Below are 22006 nucleotides of genomic sequence, written 5' to 3'. Positions count from 1 at the left end.
TCAGTTCTCCCAAAGGGGGTCCATCCAACATGCATGGGAACCTTCCTCTAGATGGCTTGACATTTTGTGAAACATGAATTGATCCATTTTCACTCTTGCTACATGATGGATCTTTTTTTTCCAGTCATCCATCTGTGATGGCATATATTGCCCTGCTTTTTCTGACACATTCAATATATGTGATGTGCTGAAACCAGCTCTTGTCTACACAGTGCCTCTCCATTGCCCTTGGGGTGACCGTTAACTTTAATTCTTTGGGGACTATGGTTTTCTATGCCTAATTGTTTAAAATAAGTAACATGACACAACCACCAAAAAACATCTAAAGACTTCATTAACAATAAACAGTGATCAGAACTAGGGAAACAATAGTCCTGATCTAGTCTACTTTGTGCAGTACTTACTGGAGCATTCAGATCTGGGCAGCACTTTTTAGGAAGGACATCGAACAACAAGAATATGTGCAGGGGGAGAGGACCAGGATGTTGAGGAAATAATAACCTGTTTTAGCCTGGAGAAAAAAGGGTAGGGGTAGTACACAATAACTGTCTTAAAGTATTGGAAAGACTCTTATGTGTAAGGGAGAATAAACCTTCCAGTTTGAGCTCCAGAGGAGCAGTGATTAAAAGTTAGGGGTAGTTTGGGAAAATAGTTAGGCCTGTGGTCCCGCCTACTGGGGAAGTAAAAGCTGGAGAATCTCTTGAGCTTTGGTTCTCTGAGCTACATTGGGCTAAAGCTGATCAGGTCCCTGTACTCAGTTTAGTACTAATATGATGAGGGCCATCCCATTCCCCCTGTCCTCCCAATTCTTCCTCCTCACCCCTAAGTAAGAGTGAACTGGCTTGAGTCAGAAAGGGAGCAAGTCATAGCTCCAGTTCCACAAGTAGTGATGGAGTTAGTGATTATCTGCTACACTCCCAACCTGGGCAAAATGAGAAGACCCAAGTGCCACCCCTGCCCCAAAAAAAAGTTTTATAGTGTTTCCTTTGGCAAGACGTTTCACCTCTTTGGACCTCACTTTTCATGTAAAATATTCAGGAAGAGGGGTTGGTCCATTCCAGCTCTAAAAAATGTAAATTATGGTTAGAGATGGGAAAACTAGGGTTCTAGTCCCAGCTCTGTCACTAATTCCATGTGTGACCTTGGACAAGTCAGTAATCCAATCTGTGGCTCTCTTCTTCCTCTCTTCTCTCCTGTCCTCCCAAGATGAGGGGGTTGGATCAGGTGATATCTGAAATCCGGTGCCATTTGAGTTTCTCTCCTCTCTGTTGACTTTGGGCAAGTCACCTCTCTGTGCTTCAGTTTCTTCATCTGTAAAATGAGATTTGGACTAGATGATTTCAGGTCCCTGCCAGCTCTTAAGAGCCTAGACAGCCTATAATATCTGTTCCATTTGTCAACCCCATTTTTATGATTCTCTGTAGTTCAGGTCTCCCCATGCTTAATAGAATAGAAGAAAAGAAAAGAAACCCTTTACTCAACCCTGTACCCCTTAAAGCTATCATCTAATCTCTTCCTGTTTACATATAGACTTTTAAAAACCATAGTTGGGGGGGCAGCTAGGTGGCGCAGTGGATAGAGCACTGGCCTTGGACTAGTTTTCCCACCTTTTGCACCGCCTGTTCTACCCCCTAAGTGTAGCATCCTGTAAGACTTCTGCCATTAGAGTTCTCTTCTCTCTATACATTCAGGATGATCTCACTTCTCTGGCTTCCCCTGACTGCCTGCTCATAGACCTCTATCTACTGACACCTCAAACTTAATACATCTAAAACTGAACTCATTTCTATTCTCTTATTTTTCACTCTGTTGATGACACAACCATCCTTTGTCATCCAGGCATGAAGTTCTTGATCCATCCATCTTTTTCTCTTCCCTTACTCTTCTACATCTATTCAGGTACCAAGTCCTATTCCTTTCCCTAAGCTCTCCTATCCTCTACATCTTCTTCTCTCATCTCCTCTTGTTTAGACTAGTACAGTAGCCTCTTAACTGGTTTCCCCATCTCCATTCTCATCAGTCCATCCATTAGAAAGTATCCATTAGCTTGGTCCTACTTCAGAAACCCTTAATCAAGCTCCTCATTGCTTACTTAAGTGGAGGCTTGTAGAGACCTTGTGAAGGGTGGCCAGAAGTTTCCTCTTCAGATATGAAGATCTGGACTTCTGTCAAGGTGAACAAACACCACAGAAAACACACAAGCCTTCGAGCTCTAGATCTGCAATAGGACCTGTATTTTACCATAACCAATTACCCACAGGAATTTTAAGTCCCCCTCCCAGACAAGCCACTGTGCTGTCCTGGCTGGGCAGGAAAGACACAACTGACCCACTTTTCAAGAAGTAGCATGGCTGTGATAAAAGAAACCATTCCCTGCTACATGGTTTGGTAGGGAGGGTGGTTCCCCAGAGCCTGGGTGTCTGCCTGTGCATAAGGCTGACTCATTCTTTGGCAGAAGCCTCATTGGCCACAGCTTATCTATTTGCTCTTTCTTCCCAAAGAATATCTCCCTTATTTTTATTTCTGCTCCTATCATTCACTTATCCATTTTGCCATTTTGAGAATTATAACCCAAACAGCTTTCTGTAGTTTGTTACCAGAAATAGATGCGTCCCTTGGTAGGACTGCCTCATGAGGAGCTTTGACCAGCGATGTCAGTTTGGTCTTTTTTCTTTAATTCTGAACTTAAGCACTCAAAAAGAGTATCTGCACACGCACAGAGCAGAATGTTGCATTAAATCATGAATATCCATCTCATTCCCTTTGGGTTTTTTTTAATGTAACAGATTCTACACATTACTTTCAAAACTGTCATGTTCATCTGTGCTCCTTTCTGAACTTCTTTCTGTTCTGTGAATTTTTTAAAATGACATAATGGGTTGTGTTTTGTTTGTTTGTTTGTTTTTGCACCAGTGATATCAGTTCCAACCTAAGCATGACCTCTGCCCTTGGATGTATTTGTATTTCTCTGGCTGCTTTAGAGTTGTGTCCAGATATTTTAAAGTTCTTGAAAGTGTACACACACTAGGTGACACAGTGGCTAGAGCACTAGCCCTGGAGTCAGGAACAACTGGATCAAATGTTGCCTCAGACACTTCACACTTGCTAGCTGTGTGACCCTGAGTAAGTCACTTTCTTACCCCCTGATTCTCAAGGTGGAGGGGTGCACACCTCTGGAAGGTATCAATTCTAAGTTACTTCCCCTAGGTTCTCCAGTATCCTGACTGGTTACAGATAAATCTTAAGCTCCAGGAATTTGTTCAGAATTAATAGGACACATATATTTAGATATAGTTCTGTTGACATTTCTTTCTGAGCTTGGAAATTTGGTTACTCAGATACAGTACTTTCCCCACCCCCTGTCTTATGGGGGGGGGGGGCGGTGTACATACATACACATATAAATCCTCTTGAACCAAGAATACTGATTCTTAAAGCATTTCATTCTTAATTTCCTTTGCATTTTCTTATTGTCCCATTTTGACAAAAGTTAGTAATCCCATACAGTGCTTTTCTAGTTTCACACCCGTGGTTTAATTTGATCCCTCACAACAATCCTATGAGATCAGTAGAAGCGTGTTACCCCTGTTTTCTGAACAAGGGTAAAGGACTGTCCCCTGTCCCCAAACAAGTGTGCTGTTCAATGCCTGCCCAGAACTGGTGGCCTTAGCCACTCTTGTAGAAAATGAATGCACCACAGAATGGTAAATATGCTGTCAGATGGAGTTGCTTTGCTTTTTTGCATTTTGTTTAACTTGTTCTTTGTTTTAAGGGAGGATTTGATTGGGGTGGGGTTGGGAGCCATATTGAGAAATGATTATAATGTCAGCAAGATGGGAGTTGGGGAGTGGGTGTGTTTGATGTGATGTGGCCAGACCTTGCCCCCCATGTTTGATCAAATGGAGCACATAACACAAAGCACCATTTTTCTGAAGCACCTCCTGTCTTCTCAGTCTTTAAAATACCCTTGTAGAACTCCTCTGAATGGGTGGGGATACTTTTGTTGTTGTTTTTAGCAGGTTTAGCAGGAAACTGGGAATTGTTTTGAAGCCCAGTGGACTTGAATAGATCAGAGAAAATGCTTCCTTTTTTGAATAAACATCTAACATGATTTCCTTCCCTTTCTGAAAAACCCACAAGGATTGCCTTTTTACTAGAGTTTGCATCACCCACCCTGTTCATGGAGTGCAGTGCAGGCCCTTGGCTTACCTTGTTAAGCCATCACACTTGAGATTTCTCCTCTATGATTAGAGATAACTTGCTGGTCAGTCACTGTTCTGAAGACTGCCTTGGTGTTCTGCTCATCTGTAATGACTGATTAATAAAAAAGGTGCTAAGTTGACTAGCATTTTGTCCTTCCATGCTTGATTAAGTTTCTGAACTGGTTTTCTCTGGTTCCTGCACTGGGTGGTGTTGGCTCAGAAGTTAGCAGACTGAAAAGGACATCATCACCACCACCACCACCAAAGAGAATACAGGAACCTCCTCTGGTCTCAGCAGTTATGTCCTTGAACGTAATATACAGATATACCTGTGGTGTTACCTTTATGCCCGTCAGCCACATGGATTCAGTGAAAAGCAAGGCTAGAGCCAAAATGAGGGAAACACTTGTAGAGAGAAAGATCTGAGAGTATGGTATAGGCTAAGGGTTGTTAAACTTTTTCTACTCACAACCCCTTTTCTCCTGAGAAAGTTTTACATGACCCCAGGTATATAGGTATATAAAAGAGGTATACATAATCTTTTACTGTTAGCAAATTTTATTGAGTTGCAACCCACGGTTTAAGAAGCCAGGGTGGGCCAGCTAGGTGGCACAGTGGATGGATTCAGGAGGACCTGAGTTCAAATCCGGCCTCAGACATTTGACACTTACTAGCTGTGTGACCCTGGGCAAGTCACTTAACCCCAATTGCCTCATGCGGCCCCCCCCCCCAAAAAAAAAAGGAGAAACTAGGGTATAGGTAGTACTCCCTTTTGGCTATCAAACCTGAAGGAAGAGTTGAGATTATAAAGAGTATCATGCCTTTTCTGTAAAAAGAGTATGTCACTAGCTGTTCAGTGGGGCTGGATTGGATTTGGAATATACGCAGCTTCATTCTTTAAGCTGAGAGTGGGTGATGTCCGACCTCCTTTGATAGGACTGACCTCAGTTTGCTCTGCTTGCTGAGGCTCTTTTCTGCTGTTGCCTTGGCCAACACCTATCTGCTGGTTGGTTATCTCCTCGTGCTTTGGTTGGTAGAGCTGCCCCTGTACTCATTCCCTTTAGTTAGATAAGGGCCTCTCTAGAGGGTTCTGTGAGAGAGTGCAGAGTGCACTGGGGTTTGTTTCTGCTGTAACCAAGTCACATAATAGGTCCTAAATTACTCCTAGGAACCACATTTATGGGCTAATTCCACCAACCAAAAAGATTCATCTTATATTTACTGGCAGTAGCCAAGTCTGGTTACCCTACCTTCAGCAGTGTACTGCTCCTCTAAGGCAAAAGCCTTCATTGGTTTTTCTTTTCTCCAGAAACTAATCCTTCCCCCGCTGAGGTTCCCCAGCTGAAATAATTTTCTGAGACTGTCTGCATAACCTGATGTCAAACATCCTGTAGCAGGAACTGGATGTGTGAGTAATTCTCTTCATTTCAACTTTTCCAGGGATTTCCTTCCTCGTGGATCAGGAATCGTCACCAGACGTCCCCTTATTCTTCAACTCATCTTCTCAAAAACAGGTATGTTGGGACTGCCTAAAGAACAAATTGAGAGAAGGAAACAGTGGGAGGAAGGACAGGTGCTTACTTGCATCCAGAGGATGCCTTTAGCCCAGTTGTTATAGACAAAATGGAAGGTGCAATTTACATTTTTAATTCAGAGTTACATTACTCTTTTTATTCTTTCTTTCTCATTTCTGCTTTTCAAATGAAATTTTGGTTTACATTCCCTTCCTTATTTCTGTTGAAGAGACCAGCATCCTTCAGATCACCTCAGTTCAGAACTTTTCCTCATTTTCAATCATCCCACATACATAACTGCCAGGTCTTGCTTCTCCCTCCACAACATTTCTTTCCTCTGCCCACCTGTCTACCACTTTCATTCAGGCCCTGACCACCTCTTGCTTAGACTCTTTTAGTCATATCCTAATTTGTCTCCCTACCTCAAGGCTCCTCAACTCCAATCCATGCTCCACACACCTGACAAGGTTTTTTCCTAAATCATAGATCTGACCATGTCACTCCTGTTCAGTAAGATCAGTGGATCTGTTGCCTCCAGGATCAAATAGGGCATTCAAAGTCCTTCACAACCTGGCTTCAGACAACCTTTCCAAACTTACTACATATTCATTCCCTTCAGGCATTCAACAGTTTGGCCAAATTGGCCTCTTACTGTTCTTTTCACCTGACATATTAGCTCTACTCTTTATACCTTTGCACTGTTTCTCAGCCTAGATTACCTTCTCTCCCCACTCTTCACTTCTTAGAATCATTTTCCTTCAAAACTGCTGTAGTACCACCTCCCCCATGAAGCCTTTCTGGATTCCTCCTATCTTCATTGACCCTCCTCTCACTCCTCCCTTAGGTTTATTTGGCACAGACTTTCCGTATACATACAACTGTAAGAGTTGTCTCTCTAAATAGCATGGAAGGTCCTGGGAGGCAGGGACTGGTTCTTAGGTGTGCCTCTATCCCCATCACCCAGCATGGTACCTGGCACAAAGTAGGTGCTTGGTAAATGATCATTGATTGTCCCACTTTATGGCCAAGCTATCAAGGGAACCACATTTTCACAGAAGCCTCCCATTGGAGGCACCTTAGCAATTATCTCTGCCAACGCTTTTATTTTACAAACTAGGAAATAGGCCCAATGAGGGGACCTCCTTTGCAAAAAGTTATACCTTAAATTGCAGAGCCAGAAATCAAACCCATAGCTTCTGACTCCAAGCCCATTCTTCTACCCATCATACCATTGCTTCCTTCCAATGGCTGTTGTTTTAAAAATGTTGGCACATAGGGCAGCTAGGTGGTGAAGTGGATAGAGCACTGGCCCTGGATTCAGGAGTACCTGAGTTCAAATCCGGCCTCAGACACTTAACACTTACTAGCTGTGTGACCCTGGGCAAGTCACTTAACCCCAAATGCCTCACTTAAAAAAAAAAAAAATGTTGGCACATGCCTGTGAGCACCACAGAAGTTGAGAACAGTAAGAGATTCAAGGTCCATATGTGTTTAGTAAAAGGCCAGTCTGTACCCTGTCCTCTCTGGTAGGGCAAGAAGAGCTGTCAAATTGTGTGCTGATTGTCATATTATGTGGTTCTGGGAAAGAGCCCATCTGGACCATGTGTCAAATCTACTCCCTACTTTTCTAATTTCATGACAGTATGATTAAGTTGAATGGATTCCCACATGCAGTATCATCAGTACATTATAAAGTAATGAAACCCGGTGACATTGTCCAGCTGGCCACGCATTTATAATATGTCCAGTGGAACCAGCTGCCCCATATAAATGCTCTTTTGCTTAACATTATATTTCACTGAAATTTGCTGACATTGTGAAATGGGGCCTACTATACCTAGTGGAAAGTGGCCTTTCCACAATTTAGAAATGTGCCACCCAAAATAATAAGCTGTCCCATATCCTTTGAACTAGCTATGCCACCACTAGAACTGTACCCCAAAGATTTCAAAGAAAGAGAGAAAGAACCCATGTGTGCAGAAAATATTTATAGTGGCTCTTTTTGTAGTAGCCAGAAACTGGAAATGCCAAACCAAGTGGGGAATGGATAAGCAAATTATGGCACATGACTGTAATGGAATATTGTTGTGTCACAAAAAATAAGCAGTTTGAGAGAAAAGTGGGAAGACTTCCTGGAAAGGATGTAGAATAAAGTGAGTCAAAAAACCTAGAAGATCATTTATACACTGACAGCAGTATATATATATATATATATATATATATATATATATATATTTTTTTTTTTTAGTAAGGCAATTGGGGTTAAGTGACTTGCCCAGGGTCACACAGCTAGTAAGTGTTATGTGTCTGAGGCCGGATTTGAACTCAGGTACTCCTGACTCCAAGGCCGGTGCTCTATCCACTGTGCCACCTAGCTGCCACCTACAGTGTCAGCAGTATTATACAGAAAAATGACTTGGAAAGATTTGAGGACTCAGACCAGTGCAGTGATAGATACATTCTGAATCCAGACGACTGGAGGTAGAAGATAGTACCCACCTCCTGCCAGAGATTGATTTTAAATAGTCTAAGGCATCCATTTTTCACACATGGGGGGAGTTTGTTTTGCTTAATAATGCATATTTGTTATGAGGGGTTTCATGCATCAGAGTGTTTTTTTATTGTTCATTGCTATAATGGGGCAGGGGGAGATTAGTGCTTTTTTTGTTTTGTTTTGTTGTGTTGTGTTGTGTTGTGTTGTGTTTTGTGGAGCAATGGGGGTTAAGCAACTTGCCCAAGGTCACGCAGCTAGTAAGTGTCAAGTGTCTGAGGCTAGATTTGAACTCAGGTCCTCCTGAATCCAGGGCCAGTGCTTTATCCACTGTGCCACCTAGCTGCCCCAATTAGTGCTTTTTTTAAAAAATGGCCTTGCCTAATTCCTTCAGTTTAGTGCCTCTCCTTTTTAAAAAACCAACCAAACAAAACCCTATGTGTTTGTTTTGTATATTTATCTGTAGATAAATTCTATTCCCTAGTCTAATATAAGCTCCTTGAGGGCATGGGCTGTCTTGCTTTTTTTGTCTTTTTATCCCTTGCACCTAGGACTTGCCTGGCACATAGTAGGCACTTAATAAATGTTTGAAAGAGGAGTACAGACAGCTAAATATGTAGTTATTCCACAGTAAGCTTGACTTATGAGGGCCTAATACCCAGGATTGTTTTACTTCCTGGCTCCCTGAGAACTTTAACTGTTCTATGAAATACAGGCTCTTCACAGTGGTTAAAACTGCTCCCTGTAAATTTCAAGATGGGAATTTGAGTGTGTGATACTCCTGAGAACAGCACTGGATTTGATGAATCACCAAATCTGTTTTCCGAATATGTGTTCGTTTGGGATGACTTCCAAATGTTAGCTGAGCCTTTATACAATACCTTCTTGGTATTCAAACCAACCCTGGTAATTATTAATTTCAGCCATCTTTTTTTTTTAATCACCCAGAGTCTGGATAAAGCACTATCCCTGGAATCAGGAGGACCTGAATTCAAATCCAGCCTCAGACACTTGTGGCTTACTAGCTGTGTGACCCTGGGCTAGTCACTTAACCCTCACTGTCCACCAAAAAAAAAAAAAAAAATCACCCAGAATCCTTGCCATTAAAAAAAGTCAGGTGGAGGGTAAAGCCAAGATGGCAGAGGAAAGACATTAAGCTCACAGGGCTCCTGATACAATAACCCCAAAAATAGCAATAAAAGAACCCTTGGGGCAGAAAAACACACAAAAATATGGGCTGAGTTTTCTCCAGCTATAGATAGATTTCAGGGGGCTGTGCTAGGCCACGAATAAAGCCTAACCCCACAATCGGGCCAACACACCACACACCCGCCAGAGGAATTTGCCCCAGTGCCTCTGAATCAATCAGCTGCAACACCGGCATCTTCTGGAACCAAATGCGGTCAGACTGAACAGCTGGCCTAGGGGGTGGTAAGTGCAGGGGTACCAGTGGATTGGGGGGAAGGATTCGACTGTCCCACCCCAGCGGGCAACCAGGAAGAAATCCTGAGTGTTGAGAGACCCGGGTGGGGGAGGGGAGCCAGGGAGCAGTCTCATCAGAAGCTGAGAACCACACCACAGAAAGCTTTGCTGGTTGGTTTCTTAGTAAATAGGCCTGAGGTTATCTCCAGACCTGAGAACAGGCCAGGTGAGATTAAAGCCTGCCCCCCCCTCAACCCAAAACACCTGGGACCCTCTGAAGCTGAGAACAGGAGTGGAGCCAAGAAGCAGCCATCCCCCCTCCCCCCCCCCCCCAGTGGAGAGTTTAAAATCAAGTGAAAGTGAGGCCAGACAGGCTGAGAAGCCCAATCATCCCCCAGGCCATCCTGTAGCTTGAGCAGTGTGTCCTGGAAGCAGCCCCACACTTGAAGAAGTTAAAAGCCAAGAAATAGTAAGCCAGGATGAGCAGGCAGAGAAAGCAGAAGACCATCGAAAACTTCTTTGGGGGTAAGGTAGACCACAATACAACCTCAGAAGAAGAAGATAATAACAGGGTCAAAGCTCCAACATCCAAAGCTTCCAAGAAAAATATGAACTGGTCTCAGGCCATGGAAGCTCTCAAAAGGGACTTTGAAGAGAAAGTAGGAGAAATAGAAAGAAGATGTAGAGAAAAGGAGGAAAGAATGGAAAGGGAAATGAGAGCAATGCAGGAGAGTCATGAGAAAAAAGTCAACAGTTTGAAAAGCCAAATGGAAAAGGAGATTAAAAAACTGTCTGATGAAAATAACTGCCTAAGAATTAGGATTGAACAAATGGAAGCTAGTGACTTTATGAGAAACCAAGACACAGTAAAGCAAATCCAATTGAATGAAAAAATAGAGGGCAGTGTGAAATATCTTCTTGGAAAAACATCTGACCTAGAAAATAAATCTAGGAGAGATAATTTGAAAATCATTGGACTACCTGAAAACCATGACCAAAACAAAAGCTTAGACACCATCCTCCAAGAGATTGTGAGGGAAAATTGCCCTGATATTCTAGAAGCAGAAGCTAAAATAGAAATTGAAAGAATCCACCGATCACCTCCTGAAAGAGATCCCAAAAGGAACACCTCCAGGAATATTATAGCCAAATTCCAGAACTCCCAGGTCAAGGAGAAAATACTGCAAGCAGCTAGAAAAAAGGAATTCAAATACTGTGGAGCTCCAATAAAGATAAAGCAAGATCTAGCAGCTTCTACATTAAAGGACCAAAGGGCATGGAATATGATATTCCAGAGGGCAAAGGAACTGGGACTTCAGCCAAAAATCATGTACCCAGCAAAACTGCGTATAATTTTTCAGAGGCAAAAATGGGATTTCAATGAGAAAGAGGTCTTTCAAGCATTTGTGATGAAAAGACCTGAACTGAATAGAAAATTTGACTTTCAAATACAAGATCCTGGAGAAGCATAAAAAGGTAAACAGGAAAAAGACTTCATGAGGGATTTTAAAGATTAAACAGTTTACATTCCTACATTGGAAGATAATACTTTGAAATCATAAGAATTATCTCAGTAAGAAATTCAGGGGCTGCTGGGTGGTGCAGTGGATGGAGTGCTAGCCCTGGACTCAGGAGAACCTGAGTTCAGGTGTGACCTCAGACACTTGACAATTAATAGCTGTGCGACCCTGGGCAAGTCGCTTGGCCCCAGTTGCCTCACCTAAAAACAAAACAAAACAAAAATTCTTCACAAGAAATTCACAGAAGACAGGGCTGAACTGAATATGAAGGGATGATATCTGTAAAGCATTTATGTTTTGTTCTTTGTAGGGCAGACGGGGAGGGGTGTCTTATGTCTGGGGCTGGATTTGAGCTTGGGGGGGGGGGGCTCCTGGGTCCAGGGCTGGTGCTTTGTCCACTGTGCCACCTAGCTAATCCATGATGACATCATTAAAATAGGGTTGATGTGTAGGAGGAATAAACTGGGGGAGGGAGAAGGGGAGAGATGGTCTGGGGAGAGGTATTTCACATGAAGGAAACAAGAAGAAAGCTTATGGAGGAGAGTAGAAGAGGGGGAAGGAGTTGGAGTGAGTGAACCTTAATATCATCAGAATTGGCTCAAAGAAGGACTAACATACATACTCAAGTAGGTATAGTAATATACTTTTGCCCTGGGGGGGAGGGAGAAAATGGCGGGGGGGGGGGGGGGGGGGGGGGGGGAGGAAAGGACAGACTGGGGGAAAGAGCAGTAAAAAGCAAAACACTTTCAAGGAAGATGTTCTGCATTACTGCACCAGTATGACATATGGAATTGCTTGATCTCATAGAAAGGGTTGAGGAGGGAGGGAGGGAGGAAGAAAAATTTAGAACACAGAATTAGCTCAGGGACCCTGATCTCATTGGAGTGGGCTCCTGGAGGGAATAGCTTTCATACCCAATTGGGAGGAGCAATCTATTTAACCCTGCAGGAAAATAGGAGGGGAAGTGGACAAAGAAGGAAGGGTAAAAAAAGGGAGTGCAGAGCAAGGGAGAGGATAGTCAGAAGTTAGGCACCTCTGAGGAGGAATAGGTGAAAAGAAGATAAATGTCATGGGAATGGAGTGGGATGGAGGGAAATAGTTATGATGATTGATTATAATGGCAAAATGTATGGTACCTACTTTGCTGGGCTTTTGTGAAGAACAGGATGCTACTGGGAAAACCTGGAGAGACCTACACGAGCTGAAGCAGAGTAAAATGTACTGTATACAAAATAACAGCAATAGTGGGGGATGAACTGCTGGGAAGCATGTGGTTGTTTTCAGCAAGGCAATGATCCAGTGTAACCCTGAGGGACTTATGAAGATTGCAGCCCATCTACAGAGAAAGATCTGATAGTATCTGAAAACAGATGGAAACACATTTTAAAAAATTTTTTTTTCATTTCCTCTTTGACAATTCCTTAAGCTGAAGTTTTGGGTTTTTTTACTGTTTTCTCTCACAACTAGCTAAGATGGTAGTTTTTCCATGACTACTCATGTATAACTTATTTTGAATTGAGTTCTTGTGGGTGGGGGACAGGAATGGAGTGGGGAAGAGAAGTTGGAACACAAAGTTTTTTAAAAATTGACGTTAAAATTTTGTTTTTTTCATATATTTTGGAAAATAAAAATCTGTTCAGAATTAAAAAAAAAGTCAGGTGGCCTAGCTGAAATTTCTTCCTAGGGATAGGAGAGTTTGCAGTGAAAGCTCTGAAACCTGTGGGCTAAACTATTCAGGAAGGCTGTGCATGGCACATCGGTTGAAAGAAAAGCAAATACAATCCATCCACAAACATTTATTTCCTCTGCTTTAAATGACTCCAAACAAGATTTTAGCATTTTGGGAAAAAGCCTGGCTCACCAGACCCCTCTCAAGATGTAAGAACTAGATCTTGGTGCCTTCTGTTTCCCTCATGGAAAATAGGAAATCAATATGGGTCTTTATTGGCTGAAAAGCCAGTGGGATTATTTTTATACTGATCACTTCCCTGTGAATACCCGCACCCCCCCCCCAATAGCCCTTCCTTATGACAAAAACAGTTAATTAAAACTAAATGCTGACACCTATCAGATTGGCTAAAATGACAAAAAAAGAAGATAATAAATGTTGGAGAAGCTGTGGGAAAATTGGAACACTAATGCATTGTTGGTGGAGCTGTGAACTGATCCAACCATTCTGGAGAGCCATTTGGAATTATGCCCAAAGGGTGATAAAGCTGTGCATACCCTTTGACCCAGCAATTCCACTTTTAGATCTTTTTCCCAAAGAAATCATGGAAGGGGGAAAGGGACCCACATGTACAAAAATATTTATAGCTGCTCTTTACGTGGTAGCAAGGAATTGGAAGTTGAGGGGGTGCCCATCAATTGGGGAATGGCTGGACAAGTTGTGGTATATGAATACAATGGAATACTATTGTGCTGTAAGAAATGATGAGCAGGAGGAGTTCAGAGAAACCTGGAGGGTCTTATGTGAGCTGATGATGAGTGAGATGAGCAGAACCAGAAGAACTCTGTACACAGTATCATCAACATTGAGTGTTGACCTACTGTGATGGACTATATTCTTCTCACCAATGCAATGGTACAGAAGAGTTCCAGGGAACTCATGATAGAAGAGGATCTCCAAATCCAAGAAAAAAAAAAAAAGAACTGTGGAGTATAGATGCTGATTGAACCATACTATTTCTTTTGTTTTGGGTGCTGTTGGTTTTTTTTTTCTATTTTGAGGTTTTGCATCACTGCTCTGATTTTTTCTTTTGTAACAGGATTAATGCAGAAATAGGATTAATGTTATTATGTGTATATATATATGTGTGTATATATATCTATATGTATTTGTATATAGATATATAGATATAACCTATATCAGATTACCTGCTGTCTAGGGGAGGGAGGGAGAAAAATCTAAAATTGTAAAGCTTGTATAAACAGAAGTTGAGAACTATCTTTACATGTAATGGAAAAAAAATACCTTATATGTAAGAAAATTAAAAAAAAAAAAAAACTAAATGCTGGGGCAGCTAGGTGGCACAGTGGATAAAGCACCAGCCCTGGATTCAGGAGTACCTGAGTTCAAATCCGGCCTCAGACACTTAACACTTACAAGTTGTGTGACCCTGGGCAAGTCACTTAACCTCTATTGCCCCCCCAAAAAAAAAACCCTAAATGCTGGGGCAGCTAGGTGGTGCAGTGGATAAAGCACCAGACCTGGATTCAGGAGGACCTGAGTTCAAATCCAGCTTCACACACTTGACACTTACTAGCTGTGTGACCCTGGGCAAGTCACACCCCAATTGCCTCACTAAAAAAAAAAAACTAAATGCCATACTATGTGTGACAGCTGTGCAGCTGTGTAACATGCCATACCCACAGTCTACTGAGAAAAAGGGAAGGAAATTTCATCATCAGTTCCTTGTAACCAGGGTTGGTCATTGCATTGATTCTGATTTCTGATCTATTTTAATGTTTTTATTTAAATTAATTATTGATATTGTCTATTACTTTCCTGTTTTGCTTTTTTTGCTTTGTATCAGTTCATATAAGTATTCCCATATTTCTCTAAACATCTTCCCTTTAAAAGAAAATTTTCATTACATGGTCAATCAACACATATTTAGTAAATGCCTTTTTTTTTTTTTTTTTTTTTGGTGAGGCAATTGAGGTTAAGTGACTTGCCCAGGGTCACACAGCTAGTAAGTGTTAAGTGTCTGAGGCCAGATTTGAACTCAGGTCCTCCTGACTTCAGGGCCGGCGCTCTATCCACTGCGCCACCCAGCTGCCCCAGTAAATGCCTTTTAATATGCCAGGCACTGTGCTAAGTGCTGGAGATACCAAGAAAGGCAAACATGATCCAAGCCCTTAAGGAGTTCACAGTGTCATGGAGGAGACAGCATGGATGACAAGCTTTTAGGCAGCAGGCAGGGCTTCTTAAACTTCTTCCACTCACAACCCCTTTTCTCCAGGCATATAAAATAGGAATACATAATCTTTTACTGTTGCCAAATTTTTCACCACCCCCACATTCAATGATACATGCCACCTGGGGTCTTTGGTATAGAGGATCAATTGGGGATAATCAGCATAGAGAAGGCACTAGCATTACAAGCGTTCAGGATAGGCTTCTTGTAGAAGGTGGGATTTTAGCCAGATTTGAAGGAAGCCAGGGAGTGCAGGAGGTAGAGAGGAGGAAGAGAATTTTAGGCATGAAGAGACAGCCAGTGAAAATACCACAGGGTTGAGCAATGGAGTGTCTTGTTTGAGGAAGAGCAAGGAGGTCATTGTCACTGGATTGCATAATATTTGGAGGAGGCCAGGGGAGAAGTGGAGTGGAAGAAGACTGGAAATGTATGTTATGGCCAGGTTATGAAGGACTCTGAACACCAAAAACGATTGTATATGTAATACTAGAGGTGATAGGGAGCCACATTGAATGACTATGATTTATTTAGCCATTCCCCTAATCAATAAACAATCACTTTGATTCCGGTTTTTTCTGTCACAGAAGGCTATTATGAATATTTTGGTATATATGGGGCTATTCTTTATATCTTTGACTTCCTTGGGGGCTATACCCAGGGGGAGTATTACCAGATCAAAAGGTATGATTTAATAAATTTCTTATTAATCCAAATTCTTTCCCAGAATAGATGAAGCAGTTCACAACTCCAACAAGGTATTAATATTCCTGCCCCTCCAACATTTCTTTTTCTTTCCTTTATCATTCTTGCTAATTTAATGTATATAAGGTGAATCAGAAAGAGTCTAGAAAAGAACTCTTAGGAAGGACATGATAACTATCTTGTTGTTATTTGTTAGGACCTCCAATGCCATGACTAGCAGTGAACTGGATTTAAGTGAGACAGGGCTGTGCAAAGTCACCAGCCTCACTATCTCCTCTGGAGCCATCTGGGTCCAGTGGCAAGTGGCAAGATACAGATCAGGACTACTGGAGATGGCCCCAGATACAGTGGGAGACTTTGACCTTTTTAAGCTAAATTCTTTCCCAGGTCTCAGTTTGCCTAAAGCAACATCCATTGAGTGATTACAGTCAGGTAAGAAGTGAGCCAAAGAATGGCCTCCTTTACCTAGTCAACAACAGGAGAGCTAAGTATTTAAAGGACCCTCCTATTAAAAAGAGTTTAGACTTGGCATTTTTCTTGGCCTCAGAATGGCAGAAATTAAAAGACTTCCAATTACTTTATTCTATCTACTTAGCAGATGCTAAGAAATATATGTGGGAGGATTGGGTAGAAGGGAGGGGGGAATAAATGCAATAAATAGGCCCTGTCTTCTAGAAGCTACAATATGGTTGAAAAAATGAGATAAAAATAGGAAAATGTAATAACAGTGTGAGGGTTGAATACAATAGTACAATTAAAATTAGACATTTATTGACTACTATGTGCAAGGCAGTAAACAAATAATTCTCTAATGAATGGTGCCAGCCTTCTGAGAAAGCTTTATGTAGAAAGGGGGATTTGAATTGGATCATCTGAGATAAGATGCTAATGGCCTGGTTGGAGAAAGCCAAATATCTAAAGAAATAAAAACATAAGACTTAAGTGACCCAACAGAATGAATAAATCACCATGGTGCTTTCAGGTTTCCCAAGCACTTTATTTAGCTATCTCATGTGATCTTCACACTAACTTTTTTTTTAATTAATTTATTTAAAGTTTTGAGTTCCAAATTCTATCCCTCTCTCTTTCCCTCCCCACTCCCCAAGGTTGCAAGCAGTCAGTATAGGTTATACAGGTGCAGTTACGTAGAATATTACCCTGTTAGTCGTTTTACATAAAAAGATTCAAGTTAAAAAAAAAAGAATGCACAAAATAGCATGCTTCAGTCTGTATTCAGTCAATATCGGTTCTTTCTCTGGAAGTGGATAATGTTTTAGCATTAGTCCTTTGGGGTTGTCTTGGATCATTGCATTACTGAGAGTAGTTAAGTCATTCACAATTGCTCATAGAGCTATAATGCTGTCACTGTGCACAGTTCTCTCCTGGTTCTGCTCACTTCACTGTACATCAGTTCATATGAGTCTCTCCAGGCCTTTCTGAAATCATCCTGCTTATCATTTCTTATAGCACAATAATATTCCATTTCAGTCATATACCACAGCTTGTTAAGTCATTCCCCAATTGATGGACATTCCTTCAATTTCCAATCCTTAACCACCACAAAGAGTTGCTATAAACATTTTTGTTACTATTTTTTTCTTTCCTTTTCTTTTTCACAGTTACTATTGTTAACTGTTTCCCTCCATCCTATTTCCTTTCCCATATTTACTCATTATCTGTCTTCTTTCACCCTATCCTTCCTCAAAAGGGATTTGCTTCTGACTGCCCCCTCCCCCAATCTACCCTCCCTTTTATCCCTCCTGCTTTCCTGCAGGGTTAGATAGATTACCCAATTGGGTGTGTGTTAATCCCTCTTTGAGCCTATTCTGATGAGTATAAGGTTCATTTATTGCCCTCCTCCTCCCCTCCGTAAACCCTTTCCTATTTCTTTCATGCCTCACACTAACTCTGAAGTAACAAGCACTGGAAGTGTTGTCTGCGTTTTGACAGATGAAGACTGTGAAGCCTTGAGAGAGGCTGTTGTCATGTAGCTGAAGTGTTGGATTGAGTGTCCTACATGCCAACATGTCCACTGATGGCCTCTAAAAATCAAACAAGAACATTATCCACTGTAGTGTATGCCCTGTGGGTGGGTAGGACACACCCAAAGTCCCAGAGAGCCACAGTCTTACCAGAGATCAAGAGAAAGGCTGCATGTGGAAATCCTGGCTCTGGATGTCAGCTGGAGAGGATTTGGATTTGAAGAGATCCCAAAGGAGTGATGGTGTCAGGGCAGAGGGCAGAAGAGTCAGAGCTTAGGGGTACAGCAGGAACATCACAAAGGGTCCTTTTTGTCCATGAGTTGCTCTCTAGACCTGGCCATTCCCAAACTAGTAGCATAAAATCTACTTTTATTTTTTAGCCTAGAGGGTTTCCTAACATGTTTTCTAGCCCTAGTAGGAAATATGTCACTTGTGTGTGCCTGTATGTTAAGGTTAAAGACAAAAAGAAAAAAGGTCATTTGCAAGGACATCCCATAAAGGAATGAATTGTGCTTATCTCAATAGCAATCTCAACCCTTACTTACTTGTCTGAATCCTTTCCCCCTGATTTTGGAGGCCCACAAAAGTAATCTGAGCCTGGTTCTTGGTGAAACTTCAGAATGACCTGCTCAAAATAGCCCTTATGCTTTGAAAATTGCAAGATCAATACAACTAAAGTTTGTGTGGAGTATTTTTTTTCCTTTTCTGCTGCACACACAGTTTTTGAATAGTGTGTAAGAGTAGAAAAAACTCTGCTGCTAGAATTGGCTTGGCTGGTTCTGAAGCTTGCTAGCTGGGTGACCTAGGGCAAATTACTTTGAGCCTCAGTTTACTTATCTCTACAGTATGGGGGTGACACTTTCCTTACCCAGTTCACAGAATGGTCAAATGAGATAATTTGTGTGAAAATACTTTTTAAACTGTAAAGACACATCTCCTTAAGGCAGTTTTATAAAATTACAAGACAATATCCAATCTTCCTTTCTCAAAATATAAGGTTTGAAAGTGGAGGCTGGTCTCAGAATTTATAGTTGTATTTTGATATAATTTGTTTGCTTTGCAATCTTATGTACTTTATTTTGTGTGTTTAAAAAACATTCTGAGAAGAAATCCATCGATTTCATCAGATTACCAAAAGGGTCCAGGACACAAAAAAGATTCAGAACCCTTTCTCTAATCAAATGCATATAGAGAGGCAGAGTGGTAATGCGAGAAAAGTTAGCTACCCACCTACCCCACTCACTCCCTGCATGATGTTGGGCTTCCGTTTCCTCAGGTGTAAAATAAGACTGTTGGAACAGTTGATCTCCAGTGCCTTCCAGTTCTCAAGCTGTTGTCACATAGTCATACCAGACTTGAATCCTGTATTCCTCATTCATTTCAACAGGTTCACTAAATACTGAACGCCTGCATGATGGGTCTGTGGGAATGGGCACAGAGGCTAGGAAGCACTGGTAATTCTCCTGAGGGAGATGAGGGATATTAAGAGAAAAATATAGAGGACCCCAGTATACAAACCAGTAATAACCCCTCGCTTTATTTTATCTGGTCCTCACTGAAATTCCATGAGGTTGGGACTACATTTCTTTTTTTTTTTTCTTTTTTTTTTTTTTGGTGAGGCATTTGAGGTTAAGTGACTTGCTCAGGGTCACATAGCTAGTAAGTGTCAAATGTCTGAGGCCGGGTTTGAACTCAGGTCCTCCTGGATTCAAGGCCAGTGCTCTATCCACTGTGCCACCTAGCTGCCCCCGGGACTACATTTCATAACAGTAGCCACGAGAAGAAGGATAGCTAGCATTTATATAGTGAATGGACGCACTTAGGTCTTCTGACTCTAATGGGTCACGTTGGTATAATGTGTGACAAGAGCCACGGGCAGGCACAAACAAAATACCGCCTGACTTCTGGGAAGTATGGATAGAGCACAACCATCAGGTAGGAGACAAAAGCCAAGTTCAGTGGAGGAGGCATGGCATTTGGTCTTGAAGAATGGAGGTGAAGGGGCAGGTAGGTGGCACAGTGGATAGAGCAGAGGCCCTGGAGTCAGGAGTACCTGAGTTCAAATCCGGCCTCAAACACTTAACAATTACTGGCTGTGTGACCCTGGGCAAGTCACTTAACCCCAATTGCCTCACCAAAAAAAAAAGAATGGAGGTGAGATTTGGATGGGTACAGCATTGTTAGGTTTCAGGGTCTGAAAAACCATGTGATGCCTGAAGCTAGTTGTTTGGGATGGATTTTTTTAAAAAATATTTCTAAGTCAAGAACTTTCATGAAAAGCAAATCCTCTCTAGTAACTTGAGGCTTTATCCCACTAAATGGAATAGAATGAAAAAGACATTTATTGAACACTTTATTATGTACTAATCAAGGGGGATACAAATAAAAAACTGGGACAGCCCTAGTTCTCACAGAGAAAGAGAGAGAATGAGAGAGAACAGTGAACATGCTGCCCTGTTCGCTACAGGTTACCCAAAGGTAGAGCTTGAAGGAGCCAGATCAGGGAGGGGGGCATGTAACCACAGCCAAAGCTGCTTCTATTGTCTCCAGACAGGGAAGTGCAATATTTGGAAACTTTTGACTTATTTCATATCTCATGTTGCAACGAGGCAAGTTTTCTAGCTTCTGGACTGAGGGGGCAGAGAGGGGAAAGAAGAAACTCGAGCCTGGTCTCGGCCCTACAAGGTTAATAAAAGTTCAGGGCCTCTGGGCTGGTACTAATCAGGTGGAGATCCATCTGCTGCCCTGGGAGGCAGACACAATGCTCCATCTTATCCTGGGCCTAGGGCTTATGAAAGGACTCTCTTAAGGAGAGTGAATGTTTGTTTGCCTGTATAAGATGGGGGTTCTGCTCTGTTCAGTCCAGTGACTAGACCCTTCATGTACCTTTGTTTTTCCCTGATTCCAACTGAAGAGAGTACTTAGGCACTTACACTGGGCTCCTTCTACTTGAAACCCCCTGGCAACCTGCTGGGCATCAGTTTACTCAAATGGTTGTCCATGGTGCTGTGTAAGGCATATGTGCCTCTGGACTGTCGATGTGGACTGCTGCATTTATCATCTCTAGCCACTAGGACAAGGCACTTGTCACCAAGCTAATACAAATTAACACTTATCAAGCACAGTGGGCTGTACCAACAAATCTCATGCCATCTAATCCATACCCAACCTAATGCCAGATTATGTTGTTGGGGAAATAGACAAGTAGAGAATATTACAAGACTGTGTGTGTGTGTGTGTGTGTGTGTGTGTGTACAGGTAGAGAATATCACAACATACATGTATATGATCTGTGTATATACACTCTGTCTTGTAATATTCTCTACTTGTATGTAGTCTTTAGAATTCCAGTATTTGTCTTTACCTTGCTGTGTCCTGACACAGGCATATAAGGGGTAGGCATTCTCAGAGGCAGGATACTACCTGCTTTTATGCCGTGGTACACCTGTGTAAAGGAGCACCAGCTCCTTTAGCTTTGAGACAATAGCTTGGCATTATTCTGTTTAACACAGCTTATAGAAGACTGCTTGCTGATGGGAAGAAGAGCCCTGGAACTTAGGGCTCTGGGCCATGGCACAGTTATAGAACAGAGATGACAAACTGAATTTGAAAAAACAAAAACAAAGTTAATTTGAAAACACCCCACCTTCCAGATGGTGAAGTCCAGTTATTTCACTGTAGAAAATACATGCTCCTCAGAGTCTTTGTCAGAGGAAGAAGAGCTTGGACTTATACCCATGCAACATCACCTTTGAATTTTTGTCATTTTAAGCTTTCCCTTTTGACTTGAAATTTGAAATCTTATGAAAAGGTCACATACTTGTTGGGTGCTTAGTTTTTTTCATCTTTTCCCCCTAAGCATGGCTGCCACACCATACATAACCTACATCCAGAGACTTGAAGGGTCTAAGTAGTTGCAGTTGGTTGTTAGAAATGTCTCAAAGCGGGGGAGCTAGGTGACACAGTGGATAAAGCACTGGCCCTGGACTCAGGAGGACACGAGTTCAAAGCCAGCCTCAGACACTTAACACTTACTAGCTGTGTGACCCTGGGCAAGTCACTTAACCCCCATTGCCTCTCAAAAAATTAAAAAAAAAAAGAAAGAAAGAAAAGAAATGTCTCAAAGTATTTCTGAGTGAAAAATTACCTTGGCCACTGTCTAGATCTGGCATTTCCTCCAGGTGTGTCTATTCAAGAGCCTGGTAGGATTAGGTAAAGACCAAGGGAAGAAAATGTTCTCTTAACTCCTATAC

The 22006-nt window shown here is 41.9% G+C and overlaps 1 protein-coding gene across 15 annotated transcripts in view; it reads left to right on the top strand.

Annotated features, from left to right (window-relative positions):
• The window catches only part of DNM2 (dynamin 2), an 83877-nt gene that overhangs the window by 29713 nt on the left and 32158 nt on the right, over nucleotides 1-22006 (top strand). For all 15 annotated transcript variants that reach the window (XM_043964338.1, XM_043964321.1, XM_043964329.1 and 12 more), the window contains exon 2: nucleotides 5643-5716. In XM_043964338.1, the coding sequence (XP_043820273.1) occupies nucleotides 5643-5716 (74 nt within the window). The remainder of the gene's footprint in view (nucleotides 1-5642; nucleotides 5717-22006) is intronic.

Source organism: Dromiciops gliroides, chromosome 1 (genome assembly GCF_019393635.1).
Source record: "Dromiciops gliroides isolate mDroGli1 chromosome 1, mDroGli1.pri, whole genome shotgun sequence".
NCBI lineage: Eukaryota > Metazoa > Chordata > Mammalia > Microbiotheria > Microbiotheriidae > Dromiciops > Dromiciops gliroides.
The sequence above is the reverse complement of the archived record's forward strand: the minus strand, read 5'-3'. Positions and strand labels throughout refer to the sequence as shown.